The following is a 12,085-nucleotide window of genomic DNA, read 5'->3' on the forward strand; positions in this document are numbered from 1 at the left end:
GGCTCAGTCTGAGATGACTTCAGGTTATTACCTTATGCATGGGCAGTGCCAGGTTCCATGCATGTATGTGCATACAAACATACATATTGTTTTAATTTGACTATATTTGTTTGAGTGTGGGACTCCACTTGATTTTCTTTTGGGGTAGTATTCCAAACTTTAGATACAGATATCACATAGTCTCTCTATAATTATTGTATGATTTTTGATAAGTGTTTGATTTTGGTGTAGAGATTTCAAAGGCCTTGAAGGAATGTACTCTTAGAATGGGCAATGTGGGACGTTTATTGGGTTTATATAGTATGCTCTGTACTCCTTCAGTTTATTTATTTTGTGTGTTTGTCTTTTTGTTTACCAGGAATGTCCAACTGGGTAATACCCATTTTCTGCAGAGGCCTGGGGAGACGAGCTCCATTTGCTTACATTGCATTATACTAAGTTGCAGTTAAACCCAGAGTAGTTATACATTTCTATTTAGATTTTTATACAAACAGGAGTTATATTTCTCCATTCTATGACTTTTACAGAGGTGGAAGTTACTAAAGAGATAGCCCATGTGCAGCTTAATGGATTGTACAGGCAGCAGTTATGTATAAAAATGTCATTTCATTGAGAGGTTGAGAGTATTTTGGATAATATTTGGAGTGTAATGTGAACAGAAAGTCTTAACCTGGTGATGAGCATGTGTAGGACCAGGATTGGTTAAGATGTTGTTTAGGAAGTGGTTTAAAGCAGCTGAGTTTGTCAGAGAGTTATTTGTATAGGGGTACTATCCCAGAGTTTAGCAATATTTTGGTAGTAGAGCAAGTCTCCTGCAACATTATTTGACTTCTTCATAAGTAATAAGAATTTGTTACTAGAGCGGGTGGTAGGGTAGTAGTAAGTTTAGTAGTGCAGGGCAGTTTTCTGGATGATGAGTGAGTTTGTGTGCTGTAGTTAGTTATGAATATGTTAGGTGTAATTTAGAAGCAGTTTGTCTTTTGTAGCTCTAGTCAACCAATTTTCTGCAGTGCAGTGATATGTTGTATTAGGTAGATTTGCTATGTATTTAAATATATTATCACATTATTATTTCATATCTTAAGTGAGCTTTCAGAGTACTGGTGATTAGGGGGATGTAGGTTAACTTATGATTTTGTTTTGTAAAATAAAATATCTCTGTTTTTTGATTGGTTTTGCTTACCATATAGTCGGTATGTTTATTAGACTTTAATCGCTGATCTATTATTACTTCTGGTAGTTTTATCTGATCTACATAGTGAAGGGAGTGTTAGTAATAGCCATTATGGCTGAAATTAAGGTTATTTTCGGAAGGAGTTTCAGGGCTGAAAGTTATTAATTTTGTTTTATTAGCATAAAAAACATAATCCTGTTTTCATCTTTATGAAATTACATTTTAAGTTATAACATAGATACATGTATGTTAATAGAAAAAAAGACAAATAGCAACATTTTTTTCATAGCTAGTTTCATGTTTTCCTTTTAACAATTATCATTCGCTCCAACACTACATAAATTGCTCAGTTCCTGCCTTTGCTTAAATTTTACTTCTGAATGTTATTTTGCATGCAATCCTCCCACAAATTCCTTCTGTTTTGTGTAATTTGCTCCATCCCTTTTCTAGAGATCCCACTTCCAGTTCTTTTAGCTTCTTTACAATTTGCGGTGTTTCAATTACAGTTGTTTTGGTTTTCATTTTCTAGTTATTGTTTTTCAGGCAGACAATAGCATTAAGTTTGTTGAGGCCTTACCATGTCTAAGCATTTCAGATTATATATCCCAGCTCAAAACAATAATTTTCTTCTTAAACCATTTGCTCCATCAATATTTCTGACAAACGTACTTGTAATGATTTTTTTTTAAATCTGCCTATTGTTACCTTCCCAAAAGTCCCAGGTACCTCTGTCTTCTCCATCACACCTTCAGCATTTGCTTTGTACCAGAGGAAAATTGTGTTAAGTGTACTTGGGCGTTTCTAGTCTGTGAAGAACATGCCATCTGTTTTTTTTTTTAAGTTCTGTATTTCCATAGTAAAAAAAGGAATGATAATGTGAGTGTTCAATTGAAATTGGCTAATTTTATGTGAAGGTTCATTTTTCATGTTATCATGCATACTTTTGGGAGTAATAATTATAAAGTAACAGGAGAGGACCACCACGAACAGTTGAATCATAGACCAAGTTTAATATGAAAAAACAAGCGCTTTCACTTGTAACAAAACACTCTTCTTCAGGTTTTAACATCAATGCATTTTAAGACCATATCTAACTCAAGCAGGTTAATAAATTAACAAGTTAATAGAGTTAATTAATCAATTCAATCAGATGAGAACCAATGAACTCAATAGACTCATAAAGCTGCTCTACTGAAGCTCATCTTTAGAACTTTTAAAACTTCATCTTTAAACTGCATTTTTAAAACTGACTGTTGAAAGCCACATTTTATGCTATACATTAGACATTTTTGAATTTTATAACATCACTCTATTAAAATATAAATATATAACATAAAACAAAAGCAAAAAAAAAACAAGAACAAAAACTAATTTTATGTGAAGGTTCATTTTCCATGTTATCATGCATACTTTTGGGAGTGTTTATTTCAGTGCTGGGCAGAGTCTAAGGTTTTTACAGGCCTTCTTACTTACAATTGAATAAAACATCACTGAGCATGGATAGTGAAAGTAGTTGAGAGGTGACGGAGATAATAGTAAGGATGTAATTTTTATTTCTTGTGACAAATCTTTGTTGAGTGCTTGTTATGCTTAACTTTTTAGTATCTTTGATGACATTGGAGATTATGTACCAACTGCAATGAAGATGCAAAGGGAAAAAGACCGTGAGAAACAGCGTGAGAAGGAGAAAGAGCGTGAACGGGTAGAGAAAGAAAAGGAACAAGAAAAAGAGAGAGAGAGAGAGAAAGAAGAAGAAGAAGAGGAAGAAGCAATAAGACACACATACTTTGAAAAGCCAAAGGCTGATGATGAGGTAAGCCTTATTAAACAGAAATCCTGAAAATAGAGGGTCAGGTTTGTAAATACCCTAAGCTTAAGCATTATGTCTTTTTCGGTGCTTTTTTCAGTCAGAAAGAAATTCACAAACACTTGAAAGACTGTCTTGGGCAGGAACTAGAGAACGTGCTAATAATCATATTGAGGTTCACTGGTTGGTCTCTAGTAACCTGCAGTAGATAGCTTTATGGACAAAGATGTTGCAGATGGAATTGAAGATGGGGGGATATGCAAGTCTTTGTGCTTTGTTGAGTAGAAGAAGAGAGATGGCTAGTGGAAAACAATCTTGGCAGGGTAACTATAAGCAGAAAAGAAAATCTGGACTTTGCTATATATTGTGAAAAGACAGTGAGGAAAATTAACAAGGCACTTGGGTACTTATTTTGGGGAGTAAATATTACGGATTGTGAGAATTTTTTTCCAGTGTAATATACACTGATAAGGCTCCTGGAAACTGGATAATTCTTGCCACCATGTGGCTGGGCTTGTTTGCTTGTAGTACTGTCCTGGTACCATCCTGCAGGATTAAATGGGCTGCTTGGATGTTATTCGTGTTTCACTGTTGCAGTCATTACATTTGGGTAATCTGCTGGCAGGTTGCCCTCAGTCGGCCTGAATAACAAAGTCTTGGGTCCTGCGTCAGTTGCGGTCTCTTCTTCCATGACGGCAGGTCGTCAGGGGTATAAAACATGCAGCCAACGCCATTTTAATCTGTCTTTCTTGCCGCGCGGTGCCCGAAGCAGTTTGCAAGTGCCGGTCGGCCGACTCCGGAAATTTTCGTTTTCGAGTTTCAGAACTGAAGTCTTCAACCTAACGCTAAGTACCCCATTGGGGAAGCTTTTTCTTGCTCCTTACCAATGTCAGTAAAAGTTAATAATTGTATTACTTGTGAGAAGCAAATACCTCATAAGGACTTTCATTTGTACTGTATTCCTTGCCTAGGCCCTGACCACAACGTGCCTTGCTGTTGGTTTTGTGCTAAATTTAATCAACACACTGTCAAGCGTCGATATATTTTTTGCATCTCATTATTTTGGCTCAAGATTTAACTATCCAGAAATGTCGTCGGTTAGCGATCCGACTACTGGAATACACAAAAAACGCAAAGAAAAAGACAGAGACAGACTGTCGAGGTTCAGAACCAGCGAGGAAGCTTCTCCTGTGCCAGTCGCCGGTACTCAGTGAGGTGCTTTCGCAGCCCCTGATGCCCGCTACTTTTGATTCACAGGCCTCTACCGAGACCCATTCAGAGTCCGGTATGCCATGAGACACTTGAAGTATTGGACCCATGGATGTCTCTCCCTTAGATGGGTCTGCAGCCGCTGAGCAGGCACCGGCTTCTGAGGGTGTTTTCAGGCCTAAAGATTTGTACATTAAACTGACGCCATCATCAAAAACAAGACCAAAACCAACTTCAATGTCCAAAAAACTGACGCATGGGACACGTGTTCAGGCCCCTATGCCTAAAAAACAAATGATCAAAATGGCTGAGGATTTAATTACCTTGATCAGGGGTTCCCAACCCCCTCCTGCTAAGAGACCTAGGCAAGGCACTGATTATGAATCTTCAGATCAGGTGTCTATTTCTTCTGATTCTTCTTCTGATCAGGAATTTTCTATTCCACCTATGAGGATTCTGATGCAGAAGAATCCATTCCTTCTGCTTCTCCTCTTGAGGATTTTTCTTGTGGAGAAATTTTGCATACCTTAAGGGAACATTTTCATTGGGAGAGTCAGGATTTTTCAGAATCCAAAAAAAGGCTTAGGGATTTCCTTCTTCCTCAGCATAGGCCTTTGACTATACCTCCTGTTGTAGACATTGTTGATGTTTTCTCAGAATCCAGCATGCCTCCTGATTCCCTGCCTCCGGCTCCTAGTAAGCCAGACAGATATTACAGGGTTCCTGACTCTCACAAGTTTCTTTTTAAAAACCCTACTGTTGATCCTGAAACAATTTCTCAGGGTCCCAAGGGTGTTAAGGCTTCTACTGCTAAAAATCCTACCCCTTCTGATATAGACTCCAGGGCACTGGATAGATTGGGTAAGAAGGTTTACATGTCTGCAACCCTGGCAATCAGGACTTTAAACTGTCTATTTCATATGCTTAAATATCAGCAGCATGTCATGGGCTTACTGAAACAGAAAATGATGTTGATTTCTGACTGTGTGGAAAATAGAGTTACAGGATTTATTGCATTTAGCTGAACAAGTTGGAAAGCATACTTTGCAATGTGGTTTTGATTCCTTGGAGGCCTCTTGCAGGGCTGCTGTAACTGGATGTGTGATAAGAAGGCATGCTTGGCTCAAGGAGCAAAATCTGCCTGATCATGTTAAAGCAAAATTGTTGGATGCTCTTTAACAACAGGGCAGTCTATTTGGTAATAAGGCAGAAGACGTTTTGAAAAAGATGGAAGACCAAGCTAAATCTACGCAAACTGTAAAAGATTTCCTACAAGTGCAGCCGCCCAGGTTCAGGCACAGGCCTACTAAGAATTGGTCCTTTCCAGTACCCAACAGAGCCGCTCAGGCCAAACCCAGACATTCCAAAGGCTCAATGTTTCAGTCACAAGGAACTTACAGAACAAAATAATGGGGTGCCTCCACATCCAAATCTGGAAGTAGCAAGGCCCCTCTCTACATAAAACAGTCTCAGTGACTTTCCTCTGCCATTTCCAAGCACATATCTTTTGGCAGCCTTTTTTGGGGGAAAACTAGCACTTCATGCACAAAATTGGGATCTAGTTACCCAGGACAAGTGGGTCTTAAATATAGTATCCCAGGGGTACAGATTTCATTTCCACATGTTGCCAATTCCAAACAGATGGCCAGATCTGCCTCCAAATCAGTGGGCAGAGGCCCAGAAACAAGTTATGTCCCCCATGAATATGGGGGCTATTCAACCAGTACCAGAAAAGGAAAAAGGACAAGGTTTTTATTCAAGACCTTTTCTGGTACCCAGAAAAGACAAATCATGGTGTCCAGTTCTGGACTTATCCATTCTAAATACTTTCCTGGACATTCTAAAATCAAGATGCTGACTCTACAGCAGTTACTGCCTATGATGGGCAAGGATGCCTGGTTGGTAACTCTAGACTTAAGAGAGGCTTACCTGCGTATCCCAGTCAGGGAATCTTGTAGAAGATACCTCGCTTCAAAGCAGGCTATTTGCATTACCAGTTCTCTGCACTGCCCTTTGGCTTATCTACTGCGCCCAGGGTCTTCACAAATTGCCTGGCACCATTCTGCAGACAAAAAAAACATTCATATTTATTCTTATCTGGACGATTGTCTAATTCAGGCAGAAAACAAGGACACTCTCCTACAACATCTGGCGTTTGTGAAAAGGCTTCTCACATGCCTAGGGTACACCATCAACGAAAAGAAATCACAATTGGTACCCTCTCAAATAATTACATTCCTGGGTGCAAGCTTGAATACAGCTGGCCAGATGGCTTACCTCACACCAGACAAGCAAATTAAATTGACATATTTCAAACAAGTGGCCACAAAAACCCAGCTATCTGCAAGGCAAATTCCACAGGCCTTGGGGTTCATGACGTCCTGCATTCTACTAATTCCATGTGCAAGACTGCATATGAGGAAACTTCAGTGGTACTTAAAAAGCTTATGGAGTCAACATTGTCACAGGCTGGAAACCATGATTCCTATCATTCCTTGCATGCAACAGGAGTTCCTATGGTGGGCAGAGACCTGTCACCAAAACAAGGGACTGTCATTCATTCCACCCCCTGCCATCCAAAACCTGACTAAAGATGCATCAGATTATGCTTGGGGGGACCATCTGGCAGGGAGATGCACTCAGGGTGAATGGAGCCCATTTCAAATGCACCTGCATATTAACCAGAAAGACATGCTAGCTGTACAGAATGCTCTGACAGCCTTCAAGGACTTTCTTCATCCAGGACAACTACTGATAAAGACGGACAATACCACAGTTATGTGGTACATAAACAAGCAGGGGAGTACCCACTCCTACCCCCTTTTCAGACTATCCATGGCTTTGTGGAACACAGCCTTGACTTACCAGATACATCTACAAGCTCAATTCCTGCCAGGAAAGCAAAATGTTCTGGCAGATGAACTAAGCCGAAATCTTATGGACCCACACGAGTGGAAACTGAATCCACAAATCTTCAGCATGTTGACACAAAGAGATGGGGGAGCCCAGACATGGATCTTTTTGCCTCTCCCCAAAACTATCAGTTGGACAAATTCTGCACAAGAATTCCTCACAAAAAAGCTTGGAAAGTGGATGCTGTATCCTTCAGCTGGAAAAACCTGTCAATCTATGCCTTTCCCCCTCTGCCTCTGCTCTCCAAGGTTTTACTAAAAGTCAGACAGGAAAAAACAAAAATGATTCTGATTGCGTCAGACTGGCCTCGCCAACACTGGTATTCCCTCCTACGCAATATGTCACACCTATCTCTGTGGTACCTGCCTCAGACACCTTATCTACTGTCTCAGCAGAACTATCAAATTCTGCACACTCCTCTCCTAACTCTGAATCTTGCAGCGTGGCTGTTCAACTAATTTCACCAGTCACATCTCTGAGTAAACCTGTGATGCATGTCATTTTGGATGCTAGAAGGCCTAGTACTAGAAAATCTTTTGCTGATAAATGGAAAAGATTCTGTGCCTGGAACCAAGCACAAGGAATAAACACAGCAATGCCCAATATTCCTCAAATTCTGCAATATTTAACTGAGATGCTTCATAAGGGCCTATCATTTTCTTCCGTAAAGATCCATGGCTCTGCCATTTCGGCTCATTACAACACAGAACCTCCTCTCTTTTCTCATCCCCTGCTAAAGCAGTACCTCAGGGGGGCCAAAAATTTGAGACCTCCCAGGAGAGCGCCACCTCCTGCATGGGACCTCAATTTTGTGCTGGAAAAACTCACCCTTCCTCCTTTTGAACCAGCTGCTACTGCAGACATAAAATTTCTCTCTTTGAAGACAGCTTTTCTTTTAGCAGTCACTTCAGCTAGAAGGATCTCAGAACTACAGGCTCTCATGGCAGTGGAGCCTTTCATTGTCTTTTGTCCGGACAGGGTGGCCCTCAGGACCAATCCATCCTTTATGCCTAAGGTGGTATCCAGTGTGGCTCTTAATCAGACCATTCATCTGCCAACCTTTTTCCCAAATCCACAGAACAAGGGGGAGCGGATTCTGCATTCTTTGGATGTACACAGACAACTAAGATTCTACTTAAACAGGACAAAATCTCTAAGAAAATCTGAGCAATTACTGGTGGCATTTGCTGCAGGGGCAGAGGGAAAGGCTATTTCAAATCAGACTTTTTCAAAGTGGATAAGCCATTGTATTCATTTCTGCTACATACACCATGGTAAACCTTTCCCCATGGGGAGCAGATCCCATTCCACCAGGGCTGCATCTACTTCTGCAGCTTTTCTCACAGGGGTTCCTACCAGAGACATTCTAGAAGCTGCTACTTGGAGCTCAGTTCATACGTTCACCAAACATTACCATTTACCTCTCTTTTTCTAAATCCAGAGCAGGCTTTGCCACTGCTGTCCTGCAGGGCCTTGTAGCTGCTCCTAATGCTGTATAATTCCATCCTCACAACCATAGCTTTGGGATTCTACCCAAATGTAATGACTGCAACAGTGAAACACGAAGAGCATAGTACAGTTGTGTACACTTACCATAAATGTAGATGTTCGAGTGTATTCACTGTTGCAGTCCTGGCTACCCACCCGCAAGCCCCCCTTTTTCTCCTTTTATTATACCTCTTCTTTCTTTTACTATGCTCAAAAGCCTTTTTGGTATATTTGCTTTTAGTTGGGGGTACATCTTTTGTTTTCTAAATTGCATGCATATATATATATATATATATATATATATATATATATATATATATATATATATATATTCTAAATAAATAAATTTGTTGCTCCCCTTTTGGGAGGCAACTGACATCTGGGGCATGAAAAACTGATTAAAATGGTGTCAACTGCATGTTTTATACCCCTGACAACCTGACGTCATGGAAGAAGAGACAGCAACCGACGCAGGACCCAAGACTTTGTTATTCAGGCTGACTGAGGGCAACCTGCCAGCAGATTATCCAAATGTAATGACTACAACAGTGAATGCACTCTAACATCTACATTTATAGCAATTGTACACAACTGTACTTTATCATTGCCTGTGTTTGTCCCTTAAATTTCCTCTTATAAACTGGTCATCCTTTGCTTGCTCTAAATTGCGAAACTTTGCACTTCTCTATTCCTGGACTCAGTAGTGATTGCAGCTAATGCCTTTGCTTTGGATTTCTGAATCTTTTTGATATAAGTCATGATTTGTGTGACAGACTAGTTTGTCATCTTTCCAGGACTTTTCAGACAAAAGCACCAAACTGCTCTTCTCAGTGCATGCCTTTTTATTTGCAGGAAATATATATTTAACAATTTTCAGTTACACCTGTTTGTACCCCATTATTTATCTTTATTGTGTGTGTTTTGAAGGGACTTTATTTTCAGTTTGACTTTGGCCTGTATGACTGCTGCAAATAATAAAAAAATAAACCCAGTCGGCCAGCTTGGATCCAGTAAAGGCAAACACTACTAGTTAAAACAGTTTACTTGAAATGAAATAAATAAATAAAATAATACAAACAGGAACCACGCAGAAAAACTTTAAATAACAGATTAAGAGCTTTTGTTCCTCCTCATGGAACTTCATCAGAATAAATTGTACAATTCATACCATCATTAAAATAGCAGCAACCCACCTACTATTGGTTGTATAGGTTCATAGGTAGGTACTAGGCTATCTGCCCTAGGGCATTTATAAGCCTAGCCAGAATGTGTTGGCTTTCGCCTCCCTTTTAGACTAGATTCCTGAGCCTCTGTACACCAGGGCCATAGAAGTGATCCCAGGAGCAAATTTACGATTTCCCATCCACTCAGCAAGATTTCTCTTGAAGAGGGTCAGCGAGGGGCTCTGCCTAACATGGACTGGGATTCCATTCCAGAGCGCGGGAAGCCTTTGGGATATGAATCTATCCCTCCAGCATGTCCTATTTATTGTTGTGTTAAGGTTTAAATCCCTGGAGCGTGTAGCTCTAATGAATCTGGTTTTCTGGCGGTGGAGCATGTTCAACAATTCCGGGTTAGACATGGCCTTGTACATCAGGCAGAGATAGTAGGCAGTAAGCAACTGAGTAGAGCTGGAGTTTCTTTAGTCGAGCTGCTTAGGGCATCTGTTTGAGGCCCACAATCCTTTTGGTGAGGTATTTTTGAGGTCTCTCCAGTTGTTGCAGGTGTCTGGTAAGGTACATCCCAAATGGGGCATTGTACTCCATTATGGGCCTGATGAGCAATGAGTAGAGGGGTACAATGACCTCTCTTGATCTAGATGTGAACCCTTTTGTGATTAGGTGGGCTATATAGAAGGTTTTTCTAACCACTTTGGCAATGTGATTGTCAAAGGAGAGGTTACTATCTACTTGGGTCCCCAGATCCCTAATTACTTCTTCCGTACTTAATGGATTACCTCCTATGTGGTAGTTTGTGGGCACTTTGTTTTTCCCAAAGGAGATGACTATGCATTTTTTTGCATTTAGCTTGAGGCCATGGTTCTGACACCAGGTATCCGTCTCCGTAAGGCCCTTCTGGAGGATGCTTGTGTCAGCCGGAGATTATGGCTCCCAGTCTGCAATTATCTGCAAACTTGGTCAGCCACAGTCCTCCCGTGTTTGCCTGTACATCAGAGAAGTATATACCAAACAAAGGGGGGGGGGTCCCAGGACTGAGCCCTGTGGGATGCCACTTGTAACTGGTTTAGAGTCTGACATGGCACCTGCGACTCTGACCATGTGAGTTCTATCCCTGAGCCAGTTTGCAACCCATCTTGTGACATATGCGTTGATATTTAAGCTGGTAAGCTTATTTATGATGCCAGAGTTGGGGTATTGTGTCGAAGGACTTTGCGAGGTCTAGGTAGGCTGTGTGGACTACCTTTCCCTCATCTAAGGCTTTGGTAACTGTTTTAAAGAAGTCAACTAGGTTTAAGAGGCAAGATCTGCCCTTAAAGCCAAATTGAGTGGGGTCCAGTGTTTGGAGGTTCCCAATGTCTTTGTTTATGAGATCCATGATGATGCGCTCCATAGCCTTGAAGACCAGGCTAGTCAGGCTTATAGGGCGAAAGTTCCCGAGATCCATTGTGGTGCTACCTTTGTGGAGCGAGATCACTGTTGCTGTACGCCATTGTTTGGGTACATAACCTGTGGTAACGCTGAGTTGGAACAGTGAGTTTATGTGAGGGTTTAGTTAGTTTTGGAACTCTTGTAAGATGCAGCCTGGGATACCATCCGGTCCCATTGATGCTGTGATTTTACTTTGGAGAGGGCTGCTTTCACCTGTGTGTCTGATGTCTGAGGGACTGCTTTCTTCTGGGATAGACACTGGCCCTTTTGGGGGGGGAAGGGGGGGGAGTTTGCACTGAACCTGTCCGCCAGGATGTTGGCAATGTCAGTGGGTTCAGTGTATTTTGTGCCATTTTGCACCAGCTCAGAGTAGATCTGAGAGCTGCCACCCAGATTCTTGACGTAGCTAAAGAATGCCTTGTGATTGTCTTTAGAGTCTTTGGCGATTTTTCTTTCGAAGCTGGCCTTTGATGATTTTAAGAGGGATCGAAGTTTCTTGCTAGTACTGATCAAGGATGCCTTCCCTTTTTGGGATTTTGCCTTGTCCTGTAATAGTTTCCTCCTTCTGTTGTATAGCTTATTTATGGCCGGGGTCCGCCAGACTGGTCTCCTGTTTTTGGAGGAGTGAGTCTTGGTTTTGCTAGGGATGGCACGATCCATGCATTCCTGTAGGTGCTCATAGAATGCATTTGTAAAGGATTCTGCGGTTTTGTTAGCATTTTCCATTAGCCCGGGGGCTTTGAAACTTTCCACCTCTCTCTTGAGAAGTGTGAAGTTTGCTTTTGAGAACATTTTCGCCGTGGTTTCCTTGGCTGTAGGTGGGGTCGGGATGTGGATATCCATTGTGATACGTTTATGGTCTGATCTTACCAATGATGGATTTAC

The 12,085-nt window shown here is 41.1% G+C and overlaps 1 protein-coding gene across 1 annotated transcript in view; it reads left to right on the forward strand.

The window, feature by feature from the left end:
• Positions 1-12,085, forward strand: part of IK (IK cytokine) — a 776,265-nt gene that overhangs the window by 413,340 nt on the left and 350,840 nt on the right. The window contains exon 12 of the mRNA XM_044069023.1: positions 2,777-2,987. Coding sequence (XP_043924958.1) covers positions 2,777-2,987 — 211 coding nt within the window. The remainder of the gene's footprint in view (positions 1-2,776; positions 2,988-12,085) is intronic.

The sequence above is a fragment of the Protopterus annectens genome, chromosome 4.part0 (assembly GCF_019279795.1).
Source record: "Protopterus annectens isolate FY-2018-M chromosome 4.part0, PAN1.0, whole genome shotgun sequence".
NCBI classification, from domain to species: domain Eukaryota; kingdom Metazoa; phylum Chordata; order Ceratodontiformes; family Protopteridae; genus Protopterus; species Protopterus annectens.